At 38.0% G+C, this 19341-nt stretch overlaps 2 protein-coding genes across 9 annotated transcripts in view; both read left to right on the forward strand.

The window, feature by feature from the left end:
• The window catches only part of LOC143022390 (intermembrane lipid transfer protein VPS13A-like), a 617111-nt gene that overhangs the window by 360757 nt on the left and 237013 nt on the right, over positions 1 to 19341 (forward strand). For all 8 annotated transcript variants that reach the window (XR_012966042.1, XM_076180547.1, XM_076180549.1 and 5 more), the window contains 3 exons: positions 9868 to 9998; positions 10963 to 11125; positions 11512 to 11673. Coding sequence is in view for 7 of the 8 variants with exons in the window: in XM_076180547.1 (XP_076036662.1) it covers positions 9868 to 9998; positions 10963 to 11125; positions 11512 to 11673 (456 nt within the window). In the remaining variant the exon portion in view is untranslated. The remainder of the gene's footprint in view (positions 1 to 9867; positions 9999 to 10962; positions 11126 to 11511; positions 11674 to 19341) is intronic.
• On the forward strand, positions 18358 to 19225 carry LOC143022402 (uncharacterized). Its single transcript, XM_076180571.1, has one exon. It carries the CDS (start codon positions 18456 to 18458, stop codon positions 19053 to 19055), a length of 600 nt encoding a protein of 199 aa, XP_076036686.1. The 5' UTR covers positions 18358 to 18455; the 3' UTR covers positions 19056 to 19225.

A 19341-nucleotide genomic window follows, 5' to 3' on the forward strand; every position in this document is an offset into this window, starting at 1 on the left:
TTTTCTCATGTATTTTTCTTCATTTAGTTCTAGTTCTACTAATATGTGGTCAATTTTACTTATTGGTGTCTTATATTCAATCTTGTCCACTATTTCAGGTTCTGATGTGATTATTAGATCTAGTGTCAATGGCTCTTCCTCATTTCTATACCTAGTATAATCATATCATTTCTATACTTAGTATAATCATATCAAGTACATTTCCCCCATAGGTCATCTCCACCCTTCACTGGCATTTCTTCCCAGCAGATTTCTTCACAATTAAAGTCACCCATTATAACTATTCTTCCTCCATCTTTCATTATCATATTTAGTGTTATCCTTGTGTCTTCTAACATATTTTTGTGTTCTTTCTCTTCCCACGAAGCCGTTTTAGGAGGCACATAAGTTACTACAAACCTCCTGCTCTTCCCATCCTTGTCCTCCACTTCCATCATAATCATCTCTACTCTATTCTTTCCCTATGTGACATTCCTCACATTTATATCCTTCTTAGTCAGGAGCATAACTCCACCCCCTTGTTTTACCTCTCTATTTTTAATCCAATAATTATATGCACCCTGTCCTATACTGTTGGGTGGTAGTGGGCCTTTCAGTTTTGTCCTTACAATTCTCATTATGTCCAGTCCTTTTTCTTTCAAGGAATCATTCAGTTCGTTCAAGCCTGTTATTAATCCATCTATATTTGTGTAAGGCACTTTTAATTTTCTGCTACTTCCATTGTATTTTCTGTTTCCCTTCTTTTTTTTCTCTGCTATGAACCATTTCCTCACTTTCATATTCACTACTCTCCAATAGAATTTCTCTTTTTCTGACTCTGTTCTTTCCTTGTTTTTTTCCTTAGCTTCTAGTCTTTTAGTTTCTCATCCTCTCTTTCCTCTTTATTCATTTCTCTTCTTATCCATACCTGTTTATATTGATCACTGTCTGCTAGTTTCCCTGTTTTTGCTAAGATATTCTCTGCTGTTGTTTGTGACCTGAATTTAACCTTAATTGGTCTGGTCTTATCTGTATTGTATTTCCCTAGTCTATATATTTCTTCTATTTCTTTCCTTGTTTCAGGTTTATCTTCTTGAACTACCTCTAATATCGTATTTACTTTTTTCTTTTCTTCCTTTAATCTTGTAGTCCTATTTAGATTATACTTCTCTTCCATCCCTAATACAATTATACATTTCTTTTTATCCGCTAAGTCTCATACTATATTCTCCTTCTCCCTCATCACTTTAATAACTGTGTCCTTAATTTGTTGTTGTTGTTGTTGTTGTCGTTCCCTAGACTGTCTGTCCGAGCAGTCCCGTCTCCCCAAGGAATGCCATAGCCGAAACTGGGTTTTCCCACAAATCCTTTATAGAGCGTATGTTGTGTTGTTTGTGTGCATGATTGTGTATAATGCAGTCTTCCATTATGTGTTGTATGGTATGGGGTGAAGTGTTACATCCTGGGCAGCTGTTCACAATGCGGTCATCCAGCCTCTTCTGGTAGCTTAGAAGTGCTGGGTGGTGACCGCACCGCAGTCTGGCCAAGTGGACTCTGTCCTTTCGTGGGAGAGAGGATTCAGAAGGGTGGATATCAGGGGGTGTGGCATGCAGCAGTGTGTTAATGGAGCGGTGAGTGATATGATTATGAATATGTTTCTGGAGGCTGGTATTTGGTGGTTGTGGAGAAAGAGAAGAGAGTATCTGTGCGTGATAAAGGTCTTTGGGTGTTGTTTTAATGTTTCTTGGTGTGTGTGGGTGTTCTGCTATGTAGTGTAGCGGGTGTAATGTGTTTGTGGTGGCTGCGGCAAGTGTTTGTGTGCCTCTCATGTCGAGGTGGTCCTTGACTTTGAGGACTTTTGTTTCATGGTGTAAATGGTCTGTAGGTGTTGTATTTGTGCAGCCTGTAATTGTTTTTAGGGCTTTGTTTTGTATGATTTGAAGGGTGTTGTGGTGTGTCTCACTGAGATTAGGAGCCCATGCAGGACTCGCATAATTCAACACTGAGCGTATGCATTGTTTGTATATTGTTATATTAGTTTCTTTGTTTTGTCCAAACGTTGTTCCAGTGATTGACTTAAGTGCGTTAAGTCTAGGTGTGCATTTGTTTTTTATGTTTGTGATGTGTTGTTTGAAAGACATGGATGTATCATATGTTACACCAAGAATTTTTGGTGTGTTTGTGTGTGGTATTAGTGTTGTTGATGTAGAGATGAGGTATGTATTTGTGTTCTTTTGTCCAGACTATATACCCTTCATAGACAGTCAGACAAAACTCATAATACATAGTCTCAAGCACTCATCTGCCTGTGGCCCTGATAACATAAGCAACATCCACCTAAAACACATTGGACCACAAGGTATACATGCACTCACAAACATTGCAAACTACAGCTATTCACACAACACTATACCCGACATCTGGAAGCATGGTCAAATAATCACCATTCCAAAACCGAACAAAGACCCAACAATCCCAACATCGCACCGCCCAATCACACTTCTCTGCACCCCCTCTAAAGTCATTGAACGCCTAATACTTAAACTTGTCACACCACATATTCCCCTTGCTGACTCACAACACAGTTTTAGGCCACTACACTCCACAAACACTCTTCTGACAAACCTCACACAAAGAATTTTAGATGGCATCAATTCAGATAGGCCCCACCAAAGAACACTTCTTATAACATTAGACATTAGTAAAGCTTTTGATGCTATCCCCCGCCACAACCTAACAAATAAAATATATAACACAGACATGCACAATAACACCAAAAGATGGCTGGCCAATTATCTGGCAGGTAGGAATGCTTACGTGTCATATAATGGCCAATCATTGTACATCAGAAACATTAAGAACGGAGTACCACAGGGCTTAGTTCTATCCCCCACACTATTTAATCTATACATGCATGACTTACCCACGCCAGACACCTCAGAAATACAAATCTCTTCCTACGCAGACGACATAACAATCACATGCACACATCGTAACACAGACAAAGCTGCAGAAATAATCCTTAATTTGTTCTTTCATCTGCTGTTCCATTATACCTCTAAATTCCATTTTATTGTTCTGTTGTACTTTTTTCCAACCACTTACCTATTTTTATTATGGACTCTTTATTCTCTTTATTACTCCTCTTCAATTCTTCATTCTCATCCTTTACTTCTCTTAACTGTCTTTTTAATTCTACTATTTCTTTAGTTAGGTTTTGAATTTTTCTTTAGTTCTTCCAGTTTATCAACTCTTTGAGTAATCAACTTTATTTGGTTAAACTTAGCTTCCCAATTTTCATTCATTTCTTTTAGTTTCTCCTCTAGATTTACTAGTCGGGGAGGTTGTCATTTCCTCCCTCATTAAATCCATGAAAATAGTTATCTTCACCTTCCATTGTGCTGCTCATATCTATATTTCTAATTTTTACATTTTTATTAATCACATCAACCTCACCACTATTGTCAGGCCGTCTTTTGCTTACATGCCATCTGCCTTCCTGGGCCCTATCTTTCCCTTCCTCATTTCCTTCCACTTTCCTCAGTAATCCCTCCCTTTCTCCTTTTTCTTCACCTTCCCACTATACCACGAGCTTTCCCCTTCCCTATTAATACAACACAGGTACTTCCTTGTCATTGTTATCCTTGAAATTTGAAGATATCACCAGAGTCCAGACTTCGCAGCCACCCTGACCAACATGAATTTACCTAGTTGTATTATACGGGAAGGGAGCTATGCTCGTGGTGACCTGTCTTTGTATCTTTCGGCATCAACTTTATTCTTAAAATCGTGAATAGTATTTGCACACACTGTTTTTTCATCTAAGTTATTCCATATACCCAGCATTCTATGTGGGAAGCTATTCTTTTTCCTATCTCATGTATAGTTGTCCTTTTTGAGTTTCTTTTCATGACCTCTTGTTTTTCCATTGTCATTTTTTAGCAAATCTTTTCTGTCAAGGATTTCCATTCCTTTCATGATTCTATATATAGTCAGTAGATCACTTCTTTCTCTTCTTTGCTCTAGTGTTGGTAGTTCTAGCTTTGATAATCTTTGTTTGTATGTTAATTTGGAAAGAGCTGGTGCCAACTTTGTTGTTGCTGTCTGTATTCTTTCTAGTTTCCTTATATTCTTTTTATTACTGGGTGCCCATAGCATCGCTGCATATTCCAGTTTTGTTCTAATCAATGTGACTATTACTTTTTTTATCATTTCTTCATCCAAGTATTCAAATGCCACTTTCAATGACCTTAGTAGGTTGTATGTTTCAGCTACTATTTTGTTTATATGTCTGTCCGGTGTCATGTCATTGCTGATTATCACTCCAAGGTCCCTTCCCAAGTGCACTTTTTTATTTCATTTTCACCAATTTTGTAATTTTTTTAAATTCTATTTTTGCTTTTACCAACCTCTATTATGCTACATTTCTTGATATTAAAGTTCACCTCCCACTTTTGAGTCCATTTCCAGATTGTGTCCAGGTCTGATTGTAATGAGTCACAGTCCTCATTTGTTGATACTTTTTTTAATATTTTTGCATCATCTGCAAAGAAATTCATATAACATTCAACTCCTTTGTCCATGTCGTTTATACATTTGGCAAACATGATTGGAGCCAGTACTGACCCTTGTGGAACACCACTTATCATTTCTTCCCATTTCAAGTATTTGCCTCTAATTACCACCCTCATTTTTCTCCCAGTCAGGAAGTCTTACATCCATTTTAATAAATTACCTGCAATGCCACCTATTGATTCTAATTTTCCTATTAATTTTTTCTGCAGTACTTTGTCAAATGCCTTTTGTAGATCTAGATAGGCACAGTCTGCCTATCCATCTCTCTCATCTATTATATCAATTATTCTCGAATAGAAGCAGATTATATAGACACGGTAAAGGAAACATGGACTGGAGGTGAAGCTTTTATTCCTAACGTCAGGAATAAAAGCTTCACCTCCAGTCCATGTTTCCTTTACCGTGTCTATACAACTTGTTCACATGGATTTTCAGAAGCAGATTAGATTTGTTGTACATGATCTTCCTTGTCTAAATCCAAATTGGCTTGGGTTTATTATAGATTTTTCTTCCAAATGTTTAACCCATCTACTTTTAATCACTTTTTCACATATTTTAGCTACTGTGCTTGTTAGGGAGACCGGTCTGTAGTTAGTTGGATCTTCCTTACTTCCTCCTTTATATATTGGTACAATATTTGCATTTTTCCAGTCTTGTGGTATTTTTCCTTCTTTGAGCGAGTATTTTATTATAGTGTGTATTTTATCTGTTAGTTCCTCCACTCATTCCTTCAGTATCCAATTTGCAATTCTATTCAGACCATGCAATTTTCTAACATCTAGGTTTTTTATTTGGTCACTGATATCCTTTTTTGTTATGGTTATTTCCTTCATTTGGGGGGAATTCTGTTTTTCTATTCCATCACAGTTAGGCGAGTTCTCAATTGTGAAAACCGATCTAGAGTGGTTACTCATAATTTCTGCCATTTCTTGTTCTTTTGTGTATTCATGACTTCCTTGGCATAGTTTTTCTATTTCTTGTTTGTTTTTCAGTTTACCATTCACATATCTGTAAAATAGCTTCGGCTGATCCTTACATTTTTCTATAATTTCCTTTTCATAATTTCTCTTTTCCTCTCTGCGTATTTTTACAATCATTTCTTAGTGTGATATATGTTTGCCATTTGTTCTTTTTTTTTTTTTTGTCTTTTTCCATTTTTTCCAGGCTTTGTCTCTTTTATCCTTGGCTTCACTACATTTTTTGTTATACCAGTTTTTTATGTATATTCTTTCTTGCTTTTGTTGTGGAACATATTTAATCACACCCTCATTATAATTTTACATCCTTGTTTCCTCACTAAGGAATTTTTCCCAGTTTGCATTTCAAAAAAAACTCTTCAAGTTTCTCAAAATTCTTTTTGCTATACATTGGTCTTCCTATTCTATGTTTCTCATTTCTTCTTAGGTCCATTTGCTCTTTTAATTTGAATTCTATTAATACATGGTCACTCTTTCCTAACGGTGTTTTGTATTCTATTCTGTCTACAATTTCAGGTTCCGTTGTGAGTACTAAATCCAGTCTCGAAGGTTCCTCATTGTTTCTGTATCTGGTATTTTCCTTTATCCATTGGGTCAATGTGTATTCAGTGGTCATATCAAGTAGCATGCTGCCCCATATGTCCTCTCCACCCCTCACTGTCAATTCTTCCCAACATATTTCTTTGGAATTAAAATCACCCATAACTACTGTATTTCCTCTTTCTTTGAGTATATCAGTTAGTTCATGTTTCGTATCTTCTAACAATTTGGAATGATTATGTTCTGTCCAGGCCTGTGTTTTATGGGGCACATACACTACTACAAATTTTCCACTTTTCATGTGGTTGTTTTCTATCTTTATCATGATTGACTCTACATTATTTCTTCCTTCTGTTATCTTTTTCACATTTAAGTCTTTCTTGGTCAGAATTAGCACTCCCCCTCCTTGTTTTTCCTTTCTATTCTTCATCCAGCAGTTATATAGACCTTGTCCCACTGTGTTAAGTGGTAGATTCCCTTTCAATTTCGTTTCCACTCTTCCCATCATGTCTGGCTTTTCTGATGCCAGGTAATCATTCAGTTCATTCGTTCCTTAGATCATTCCGTCAATGTTGGTATATGCTAATTTAATTTTTTTTCTTTCCCTTCTTCTGTCTGTTTTGTTTCCTTCTTTGTGATATACCATTTTCTCAACTTCAGGTCCACTACTTTCCAAAAAAAAATAATTCTTTTCGTTCTCAATTCTTTTTTCGTTCCTTTCACTTCACTTCTAAGTTCTTTTTCTTTTTCTTCTTCACTCATTATATATATATATATATAATTGTGTGTGTATATATATATATATATATATATATATATATATATATATATATATTTACATAGTTGTATTTTGCGGGAAGGGGAGCTATGCTCGTGGTGTCCTGCCTTTGTATCTCACAGTCTCTAGTTTGCTTTTAACCCCTTCCATACGGTGTCGCATACGTAGGCGTCATGAGGAGCAAGTGGATACGCGAGGCTGCCATATCGGCGTCTTGAATATATTTATTGTAGTTGCCCCTCCGTAATGACATACTCTCTAAACGGTCTGTAATCACATTTTCTATGGTTATCAAAATTCACGGGTGAAAGAGAGAATGATCGATATAAGCGGTGACTATATTTTATGATGCGAGTATTATTACGACACGTCGTATGGCTGGCATCGGCTGCTGCCCGCGAGATTTAAGGCCCGTACTGAAGAGGTTAAACTCATGAATGGTTTTTCCACATATTATTTCTTTGTCCAGTTTGTTCCAAGTGTCCACTACTCTATGTGGAAAACTGTTTTTCTTCAGTTCTCTTCTATAGCTATGTTTTTTTATTTTCTTTCCATGTCCTCTTGTATTTCTCTTGTCCCAGTTTAGTAAGTCCCCTCTATCAAGTATCTCTGTGCCTTTCATGATTCTGTAGATGGTCAGTAGGTCACCTCTCTCTCTTCTTTGCTCCAGCGTTGGTAACTCCAGTTTAGCCAATCTCTCCTCATATGATAGGTTTGCAAGTGCAGGTGCCATTTATTTGCTGCTCTCTGGATTCTTTCTATTTTCTTTATATTCTTTTAGGTACTGGGTGACCACAATGTTGCTGAATATTCTAGTCTAGGCCTTATCAATTTAATCAACATTTTTTTTTATCATGTCATCGTCCAAGTATTTAAATGCCACTTTTATTGATACAACTAGTTGTATTTTATGGGAAGGGGAGCTATGATCGTGGTGTCTCATCTTCATATCTCATTTTATCTAAACTGTTTTTAAATTCATGAATTGTTTTTACACACACCACTTTTTCATCCAACTTGTTCCAGATGTCTATTACTCTGTGGGGAAAGCTGTTCTTTTGCAGGTCCCTTCTATATTAGTCTTTCTTGATTTTCTCTCAGTGTCCTCTTGTATTTCTACTATCCCATTTTATTAGATCCTCTCTATCGATAGTTTCTGTCTTTCATGATTCTATGAATAGTTATCAAGTCTTCTCTATCTCTTCTTTGTTCTAATGTCTGTAGATCAAGTTTTGTTAGCCTCTCTTCATATGATAGTTCTGAGAGTGTTGGTGCTAGTTTTGTAATTGCTCTTTGTATTCTTTCAAGTTTTGTTATACATTTTTTTGTATTTGGTGACCACATCGTCGCTGCATATTCCAATCTTGGTCTTATCAAGGTAACTAGTATTTTTTTCACCATTTCTTTGTCCAGGTATGTAAAAGCAACTTTGATTGTTTTTATTAAATTATAAGTTTCTCCAAAAATTTTGTATATATGCTTCTCAGGGGACATATTATTCATGATAATGACTCCCAGGTCCTTCTCATTTTCTACTTTTTTTTAATTTTTCTTCCAATTTATATGATCCCACTATTCTTTTTTTACATACATACATATACCAAGGCTTTTTCCCCCTTACAAGGGAGGTAGCCAAAAAGGAAAAGGCATAAAATCATTCCCACCCATTCCATCCCTGAATACACTCCACACCCCTCCACCCTCCCTCTTATCTTAGCACCTCCTGGATGACGGGTCATCCTTGCACCTTGTCCACCGCCCATTCCACCTCATGCTTCTTCCAAATTCCATAATACTACACTTCTTGATATTGAATTCCATCTCCCACTTCCTACTTCATTCCCATACTTTATTGAGATCACTCTGTAGCGACTCACAATCTTCTTCAGTGTTCACTTTTTTCAACAATTTTGCATCATCCGCAAAGAAGCTCATATAACTTTCTATTCCTTCATCCATATCATTAATATATATACCAAACATTATTGGGGCCAAAACTGTTCCTTGTGGAACACCACTTATCACTTCATCCCAATTAGTGTTTGTCTTTTATCACCATTCTCATTTTTCTTTCATACAAGAAGTCTTCCATCCACTTCAGTAGTTTGTCCTGTATTCCTCCTGCAGTTTCTAATTTCTTAAGTAACTTCTTATGTGGCACCTTATCAAAAGCTTTTTTCAGGTCTAGAAATGCATAATCAGCCAACCCATCTCTTTCTTGTATTACATCTATTAGCCTTGAATAGAAATACGTTAAGTTTGTGACACATGATCATCCTTTTCTAAATCCAAATTGTCTTGGATTTAGTATGTTTTTTTTTTTCCAAATGCTTTACCCATTTAGTTTTGAAAATTCTCTCACAGATTTTAGTTATCGTACTTGTAAGGGAAACCAGTCTATAGTTAGTAGGGTCTTCTTTGTTTCCCCCTTTATATATAGGTACTATATTTGCTCTTTTCCACTCTTCTGAAAATTTTCCCTCTTTCAATGAACTGTCTATTAGGCTATGTATTTTGTCTGTTAGTTCATTCCTGCATTCTTTTAAAATCCAGTTTGCCATTTCATCTGGTCCATGCTATTTTCTGACATCAAGATTATTCAAGTGTTTCATTATTTCATTTCTTGATACTTCTATCTCTTTCATAGGGGGGAACTCTCTTCTCCCATTCGATATCTCTAGGTTGTATGTTCTTCTTTGTAAACACCGATTTAAAAAGCTTATTCATAATTTCTGCCATTTCTATTTCCTCTGTGTATTCGACTCCTCCTTTGCCGTAGTTTCTCTAATTCTTGTTTGCTTCTCAGTTTGTTGTTTACAAATCTGTAAAATAATTTTGGTTGATCTTTACATTTTTCTATGACATCTTTTTTGTATTTTATCTCTTCTGTGTGTGTGTGTGTGTGTATATATATATATATATATATATATATATATATATATATATATACTGGTATACATATATATTGTTTTTTTCATGCATTCATGCTTCTAATAACAATGTATTTCTTACGTACAGCTGGATAATCAGTTACCAGAGGCAGTTTTTCCAACAGTATTTTACCCTTGTACTGAAAACAGCAAAATGCAGCCATGTGCCCAAATTTATTTTGTTCTTCACAATGCGCCAAACCACATAACTACTGTCACGTAAGTTAAGATTACTTGCTGCACTGGTTTCTCATGTCTCCTTCTTAGATTTCTTTGCTTTGATATAGGAATCTTTTGCAAGATAAGATAACAATGCACCCATCCCTTGATTTAATGTACAAGAGATGGGAAACACCAGTCCAGTGAATATAATAGGTACTGCATATATTTTTTACCAAGGATTGTGAAGATGGGATCTTGATGTGCATTGTAGTGTGGGAACTCAGAAATTTATTCTGAGTCACTGAATTTTGACACTTAAATCCAATTTCTGTTATTTGGAGTTAATGTTGAATTGAGGGCTGAATGTATACACTTGTAAAACTGAAATCAATTTACACACAACCTTCAGTAATTTGGTACCTTCAGGGCTCTGGGGTTTTCAATATGATGGATGTGCAGAATTATTGTATGCCAAATATAGTCATTATTTTGGGGTTAGAATTTTTTCTCAAATTAGCAGTGTGTTTACTCACAAAAAGGAAAGTTGAATTTTGGCACAAATTCCATATTTCTTTGGTTGATGTCTGGACTGGGCTTAGGATCTCTCTCTCTACCAGCCTCAACTATATTTCCTTTAGTATTTCTCGTAAAGTGACACCCAGTAGCTGCTTCCCTCTTACTCATGTAAGCTGGTATCAGAAACATTCCCATACCAATAGGTGTTTGAAGAATATTAAGAAATACAGCCATTGTGGGGTTTCATTCATTGAAGGTCAAGGCAACAATTGCCGTTATTCTTATTATAGGAGAGTTCAAGGACCATTATTTGGTATTATGGGGCTGCAGTTTTCCAGTCAATGAAGCCTGTGGCAACAATAATTATTTGTTGCAGTCATTTGGTTAACTTCAGTCAACTTTATGGAAACTAAATATTGGTTGATAAGAACTTAAGTCTGTTTATTTAATTATTCTTATTAATGAATGTGGAAAAGTGAAGAAAATTAAACTTTTTTTGTTTCAGTCACATGAGTGTAGTTGCTCAAGAGTTCTACTTAAAGTTGGATAAAGGATTCTTATTATCTATGTATGAATTAGGTAAACCTTTCATATCCATGTGGAATAATGGAAACATTCACACTGAACTCAAGACGCTACTTACACCATTGACATATTCATTAGTGCAGGTAAAGTGACATTTTATTAATGTATTATTCCTATTTATTTAGGATGTAATTGTTATTCATGCTTTGCATTTTATTGCAGCATTCTGAAAGTTAGTTTATAGAAAAAATAAATGTAGAGGATGTATCCTATTCTTTCCTGAATTATTGCAAGATGGATTTATTTGCTTAAAGAATACTTAAATGCTAGTAATACTGTTTATGCAGAATAGGGCAAACAGTATTTCAATACCAGGTGATATATGGCATTTTTTAAGAGGTTTACCAGATGGGACAGAATTGTGTATCATTGTTCATGTTGTGAAGAGCTTACCTAGCAACTTCATATGTGAATATATTGATTGGCTTTCTTTTACTTCCAGTGATTTATGTTTGCTGAATTTTTGCAGGATTCTAGTGAGATCGATGATGGATTGGTAGTTGAAAAGGCATGCATATCCCCATTCAAAATTCATTTTTCATTTTCAACTCGAGGATTGACAGGCAGTGTGGAAGCAGATAGTGATATTTTGGAGTGGTTCCTCACTTCTATCGGGGCTTCTCTAACAGAGGTAATTTGCAACTACAAGATTTGGCATAATTTGTATTATCTATCTATATAACAAAGGCGTTTCCCCCTTATAATGGAGGTGTCCAAGTCAAAAGGCATGTACCCACTCAAACCCATTTCACTCCCATCCACCACTCTTTCCTCCCTCTCATCTTAGCTCTTCATGGATGAAAGATCATCCCTGTCTCCCACCCACTGCCCTGGGCCAACAGCAATGCAGGAAGACACAATACATCCACAGCAAGGCTGCTTCACCTTATTGGCAATCCCCCTTTCTGTCCTCTCATGCAGAAAATAGAGGAGACAGGGAAAAACCCCTTCAGGTTGCATCAAAATGTCATTCACACACAACCACTTTCTGTCCCCCATCCCCCATCTCCTCCCTTCCTTGTATCAAAGTATCATCTATACACAGCCATTTTCCACTCACCCCTACCTCCTGTCTTCTCCCTTCCTTGCTCAACAGACATTCATCTCTTGCTCAAAGCCCTTTTCATCCTATCCATCCATCTCGTCCTTGGTCATCCCCTCAAGTTCACTCCATCCACCTCTGCATTCCATGTCTCTTTTACTAACCTTTCTTCACTCTTTCCATATGTCCAAAACATCCTAATACTCTTTCATCAACTCAATCTGCAATCTCCTTATCCACTCCCATTCTTACCTTGTAACCCCTACCATACTTATCTGACATTTCAGCTCAAACACATTTAAACCTCTCTGCCTTTCTTAAATTCCAAGTCTCTGCCCCATACAGTGTTGTCAGCACTGTTACCCCTTCATAAAATCTCTTTGCATACATTCCCAAATGTCTATTTCTCATAGCACTTTTTAATCCCCCAAGGCTTACTTGTTTCTCTCAACCTACAGTTTACTTCCACCTCAACTCCCTCTCCTGTTACATGTGACCCCAAATACCCAAGACTATACACTTCTTCCAGCCTCTTTCCTTTAAGACTTCTAAATTTTTGTCATCCTCTCCCCTTGTACATCTCATCACCTTACTTTTACCCACATTTACCTTCAACTTCCTTCTATTGCATGCCTTCCCAAATTCTATCACTGCCTTAATCCCTCCTCTGACCCTGCCCCAAGTAGTGTCATCTGCAAATTACAAGTGGCTCACCTCCCAATTTTCTCCATTTTCTTTAACCAACTCCAGCCCCCTGCTCATTACCCTTGCCTCAAACCACTTGCTCTCTCCATTCCTAATTCTAATATAGGCTCTACTACTGTCATAAAAGCTATTGACTTGGATTATAACTCTTGATTTGTATTATATATATATCCATATACCAAGGGCTTTTCACCCCTTACAAGGAAAGTAACCAAGTCAAAAGGCACATACTCACTCCCACCTATTTCATTCCCACCCATTCCACTTCCATCCACCACCCTTTTGCCCCTCTCATCTTAGCTCCTCACGAATGACAAGTCATCCTTGTATCCCACCCACTGCCCTGGGTCAGAAGCAATGTAGCAAGACACAGTACATCCACAATAAGGCCACTTCACCACTTCACTTATTCAGCGAACCCCTCTCTGTCCCCTTTAATAAAAGGAATGGTTGAGTCAAATTACACTCCTATGTCATACACAGTTTAAATCCATTTATTCACCCTTCCCATCACAGCACCTCAGTGACAAAGGGTTACTCTATCCCCAGTCACACAGCTTAGGTCAAAAGCTTTGTAGCAAGGCACAGCTCTTCCCTATCAGGACCTGACAGTTAGAACTAGTTTACTCTTACATCATTTTCAAGTAACCCTCTCCTCATCCACTCAAAATATTTGATCAAGCAGGTGAGAATAACAGCACATTGGGCCATGTCATCCCTTCATACATTCACAATTTCCCTCCATTTACTTTTACTCTTTGCACCTTTTCCTCCCTGCTCAATAATTATTCCATGTATATGCAAAGACCCCTACTTCCCATCCATCCACCTCATTTTCATTGTTCCTCTCAACTCACTCCATCCACTTCTACTTTTCACCTAACTCATTCTTTCCATATGCCCAAACCACCCCAGTACTCTCTGATTTACCTCATCCAACAACACTTTTGATCCTGGGTCTCTGCGTAATGTCCACATTTCTCACTATACTCAAAGCACTCATTATATTTCTCAAATACTTTATCTCATAAACATGTATGTGCTTAGCTATGGCAGCAGCATTGTGACAAGGAATGGACAGAATTTGGATTGACTCGCCAGCCTGTTGCATGAGACAACTCCCCACCTTATCCCAGAAGTGCAGTCCTAAATGACTGTCGCCTGGTCTCAAAACAGGCCCAATATGTCCTCATATTTTCACAACTCTTCTGCTTTCTTTTAACCTATACTCTCATAATTTTTGCATCTAAGGAGAACATTACAATGCTGCCTGTCCTCCCACATTTTTTTTTCTCTCTCTATTTTGCTAGCCAGTGACATAGAAACAAATCCAGGTCCTTTAGTATGCCCAAAATGCTCAAGATTCATCATGTATGCACAACAAACTGGAGGTGCTGCCAATGCACACCTATCCATCTATATACCAAGGTTTTTACCCCCTGATAAGGGAGGTAGCCAAGTCAAATGCATAGACTTAGTTTTAACTAATAATGAGCACCTAATGAGTAACGTAAAAGTGGGAGATAGTCTAGGCTCTAGCGATCATCAAGAAATAAGATTTTATATTATTTGGGAAGAATTAAATAGTACGAATAACGTGCAAGTACCAGACTTCAGGAGAGCAAACTTTGATGATATAAAAACCTATTTTAAACTGAATATGAAATGTCATGCGGACGTTTCGGACATTGTCGAGTCTCGGTGTGTGACCGAGGGTCAGGTCATGACCAGAGGTCGGGTCACGGAGGGTAATATGCATACCGCTGATCAGGTCATTTGGGGGCGAGGGCTCAACAGACAGGTCAGCAATTTGGATGAAATGTATAGCAATCTAACTGATTTAATTATTAATGCACAAAATACATTTATCCCCCAGAAGTCAATACGGAAAAATTGTAATACTCCCAAATGGATGACAGACAGATTGAAACATGGGATCAGAATGAAAAGAGGACTTTACATAAAAATAAAAAAACGGGGAAAACACACCTTAGATCAAGATATAATGAAATAGCAAAGCTGGTTAAAAAGAATACACGTACAGCGAAATGTAATTATGAAATTAAGGTTGCTAGTCAAGCAAGATCCAATCCAAAGGGTTTCTTTCATCTCTATAGAACAAAAAATAAAGAGTAGGACCAATTAAAAACAATAAAAATGTCATGATAGAATCGGAGGAAAAAATGAGTGAGGATTTTAACGATTATTTTCTATCGGTGTTTACTAATGAGAGGTTAGATAAAGTACCTGACTGTGATCCGATTTTCAGAGGGGATGAGACTGAATATGAAATGTCATGCGGACGTTTCGGACATTGTCGAGTCTCGGTGCATGACCGAGGGTCAGGTCATGACCAGAGGTCGGGTCACGGAGGGTAATATGCATGCCTCTGATCAGGTCATTTGGGGGCGTGGGCTCAACAGACAGGTCAGCGATTTGGATGAAATGTATAGCAATCTAACTGATTTAATTATTAATGCACAAAATACATTTATCCCCCAGAAGTCAATACGGAAAAATAGTAATACTCCCAAATGGATGACAGACAGATTGAAACATGGGATCAGAATGAAAAGAGGACTTTACATAAAAATAAAAAATGGGGAAAACACACCTTAGATCAAGATATAATGAAATGGCAAAGCTGGTTAAAAAGAATACACGTACAGCGAAATGTAATTATGAAATTAAGGTTGCTAGTCAAGCAAGATCCAATCCAAAAGGTTTCTTTCATCTCTATAGAACAAAAAATAAAGAATAGGACCAATTAAAAACAATAAAAATGTCATGATAGAATCGGAGGAAAAAATGAGTGAGGAGTTTAACGATTATTTTCTATCAGTGTTTACTAATGAGAGGTTAGATAAAGTACCTGACTGTGATCCGATTTTCAGAGGGGATGAAGAAAGTAGTCTATCTAATATCAGTATTAGTAAAGTAGAAGTAGTCAAGCAGATTGAAAGACTTAAAGCTGCAAATTCTCCGGGTCCAAACGAAATTTTTTAAAGGAGTGTAAATTTGAAATTGCAACCAGTTAACTGAAATATTTAATAAATCAGTAGACACTGGTTTTGTGCCTACTGCTTGGAGGCAAGCAAACGTTCCTGTTTTTAAGAAGGGAGATAGATCGTCTATATGCAACTACAGAACAATCAGTTTGACATTGGTTATAGGAAAAATGCTTGAATCAGTAATAGTAAATAGACTCAGAGAACACATCGAAAGACATAATTTAATTCGTGATTCACAGCATGGTTTCTCCAAGGGTAAGTCATGTGTAAGGCGTCAGATAACAATGATAATTATGATATTATTTTACCTTGACTTTAGCAAAGCATTTGACAAGGTGCCACACCAGAGACTACTAAATAAAATCAAAGCCCATGGCATAGGAGGAAAAGTGTTAGAATGGATTAGAGCTTGAATTAGTAACACAAAACAGCAGGTCACCATAAATGGAGTAAAATCTAGGTGGGGCAATGCTACTAGTGGGGTCCCCCAGGGCTCAGTTTTGGAACCCTTGTTGTTCATTATGTACACAAATGACTTAGACGACGGGATAAATAGTAATGTTAGTAAGTTTGCGGACGACACTAAAATAGGACACCTAATTAGGTCAGGAGATGACACAGAGATTCTGCAGGATGATCTTAACAAATTGTTCTCATGGTCAGTGAAATGGCAAATGAACTTCAATATCTCTAAGTATAGTGTGTTAAACATAGGGCTACACAACCCCGAAAATAGATACAGCTTAGATAACACGCTTTTAGAGAAAACTGAATGCAAGAGAGACTTAGGAGTTCTAGTGAGTCAGGACCTTAAAACCAGGAAACAGTGCATTAGCACCAGGAATAAAGCTAACAGAGCATTAAGTTTCATTGCTAGGACGGTAAAGAATAGAAGTGCAGAGGTAATTATTAAACTCTATCTAGTGATAGACCCATCCTTGACTATGCGGTACAGTTTTGGTCTCTGTCCTACAGAATGGACATCAATTCACTAGAATCAGTACAGAGAAGAATGACCAAAATGATACATGGACTCAGAAATTTGCCTTATAAAGAGAGGCTTAGGCACCTCAACTTGCACTCTCTAGAAAGACGCAGAGTGCGGGGTGATCTAATAGAGGTGTTCAAGTGGATCAAAGGCTTTAACAAGGGTGATGCAAACAAGGTCATCATGTTAAAACAACAGGGCAGAACTCGCAGTAATGGTTATAAACTGGACAAATTTAGACTTAAAAGGAAATAGGCAAGAATTGGTTTACTAATGGGGTGGTCGACGAATGGAATAAACTTATTAACCATGTAGTAAGCACTGAAACCATCAGTTGTTTTAAGAATTTATTAGACAACTTTATGGACGGGGATGACAGGTGGTGATGGATATGGAGCTGTCTAGTGTAGGCCTTGTGGTCTCTTGCAGTCCCCTTCGTTCTTATGTTCTTATACCCACTCCCACCCATTCTACCTCCATTCATTCCACTCTCACCACCCTTTCTTCCCTCTCATCTTAGATCCTCATGGATGAAGGATGATCCATATATATATATATATATATATATATATATATATATAAGAACATAAGAATATAGGAGACTGCAAGAGACCATAAGGCCTACACTAGGCAGCTCCATATCCATCACCACCTGTCATCCCCATCCATAAAGTTGTCTAATCGTTTTTTAAAACAACTGATAGTTTCAGCACTTACTACATGGTTACTAAGTTTATTCCATTCATCGACCACCCTATTAGTAAACCAATTCTTGCCTATTTCCTTCTTAAATCTAAATTTGTCCAGTTTATACCCATTACTGCGAGTCCTGCCCTGTTGTTTTATTATGATGACCTTGTTTGCTTCACCCTTGTTATAGCCTTTGATCCACTTGAACACTTCTATTAGATCACCCCGCACTCTGCGTCTTTCCAGAGAGTGTAAGTTTAGGTGCCTAAGCCTCTCTTCATAAGGCAAATTTCCGAGTCGATGTATCATTTTGGTCATTCTTCTCTGTACTGATTTTATATCAGCAAATCACAATTCTGCTGAGGGTTCGCAAACATATGAGATATGCTCCGCCCAGCCAGTCCGACAGTTGCTTACACGCTGCCGTGCTGAACGGTCGTCAAGATTGTTTACTCTGTCGCAAGTAGATTTCAACCATATCCCTGCTTACTGGTGCTTGACCTGGCATTCGAGTGTTTATGACGCTCAATATGCAATATAATAATAGCATTTATGACACTCATTTTATCATCTAATAAGCGTTTACGATGCTCTCATTTTGAGTTTTAACGAAACTCACTAAATTATCAGGTAAATACGACAACATGCATACGACTCTGTCAGTCACAACCGCCATGTCGTCTTCCGACGAAACGCATACCCATACAAGTAGGAAGTTGGGCGCCTCCTCTCACAGAGGAGAAGCAAGCCAACATTCTCGCAAATACAAGCATAAATCAAGCAGGTCAAGCAACATTACTTCCCATCGGGATAGAAATACTTGCGTTGGGGCTACGCATCAAAGTCTAGAAGACATGGCAACCCCCCCTCCCCCGCCCCCCGACGGTTCCACGTCATGTACTGCTTTCCAAGTACATGACGACTCCTCAGCCCCTTGGCACACAGTACTGCAAGCCATCGCTGAACTGAGGAGTGATATGGATCAGCTAAAAGCGGAGAGGCGGCAAGATGTTTCGCAGAGACCGGAAACCCACAACGATGCCAGACCGGGCACTAGTTCAACCAGGAAGGAAGCAGGGCCTGTTACACCCTCTCCAGGTAACTTTTCGGGTTTTATCTCCGACGGAAGCAGCAGTGAAGAAGGTGAGTTGCATGAAGATTTCCCCATTGGCAGTATTTTGATGCAGTCCCCTAAGGCTTTCGGCCCAGTTGAAGAAGTCTCTGGAGATGTTGCCAAACATGTGGCGGACATGGTCAATCAAATATTTGACCACGGCATGAGGGAGGACACCTATAAAGAAATTGCAGAGGACGAGAGTACCAAGAGGCCCAGTAATTGCCCTGCTTTATCCCCAGTTGAGTGCAATATGCAAATTTTGGAGGCGCTAAAACAGGACGCTAAAAAAGCAGACTTACGCATGAAGAAAGTCAATAAAGATATAACTAAGGCAGCTTCCATCATCATCAAGTCACTTTCGGTGCTTGACAAAGTGGCCCAGGATGAAGGTAACGCTGTGGTGGCCCATGAGGTGGGCATGATCAATGGTGCTCTGGCACTGTTAGGTCATGCCAACTAACGTAACAACTTGGTTCGCCATTTTAACATCAAACGGGAAATAAATCAAAAGTACTCACACCTATGCTCTGACAAAGTGCCCATGTCACGCTTTCTGTTTGGGGATGACCTCTCGCAATCTGCAAGACAAATCGAAGAGGCGGAAAAACTCGAAAGCAAAATCACAGCCAAATCCCCCTTTCCATCCTGGAAGCCAGGTGCATGGAAGTTTGGAAGTGGGAAGACAAGAACCCAGTTTAAAGGACACATAAGATTTCAACCCTATGGACAGCGGAGGCTAGGACATA

Source organism: Oratosquilla oratoria, chromosome 44 (genome assembly GCF_046742065.1).
Source record: "Oratosquilla oratoria isolate Oo_2021 chromosome 44, ASM4674206v1, whole genome shotgun sequence".
Lineage (NCBI taxonomy): Eukaryota > Metazoa > Arthropoda > Malacostraca > Stomatopoda > Squillidae > Oratosquilla > Oratosquilla oratoria.

Coding starts and splice junctions, on each gene's coding strand:
- LOC143022402 (XM_076180571.1), top strand. CDS start 18,456: ATGGATCAGCTAAAAGCGGAGAGGCGGCAAGATGTTTCGCAGAGACCG.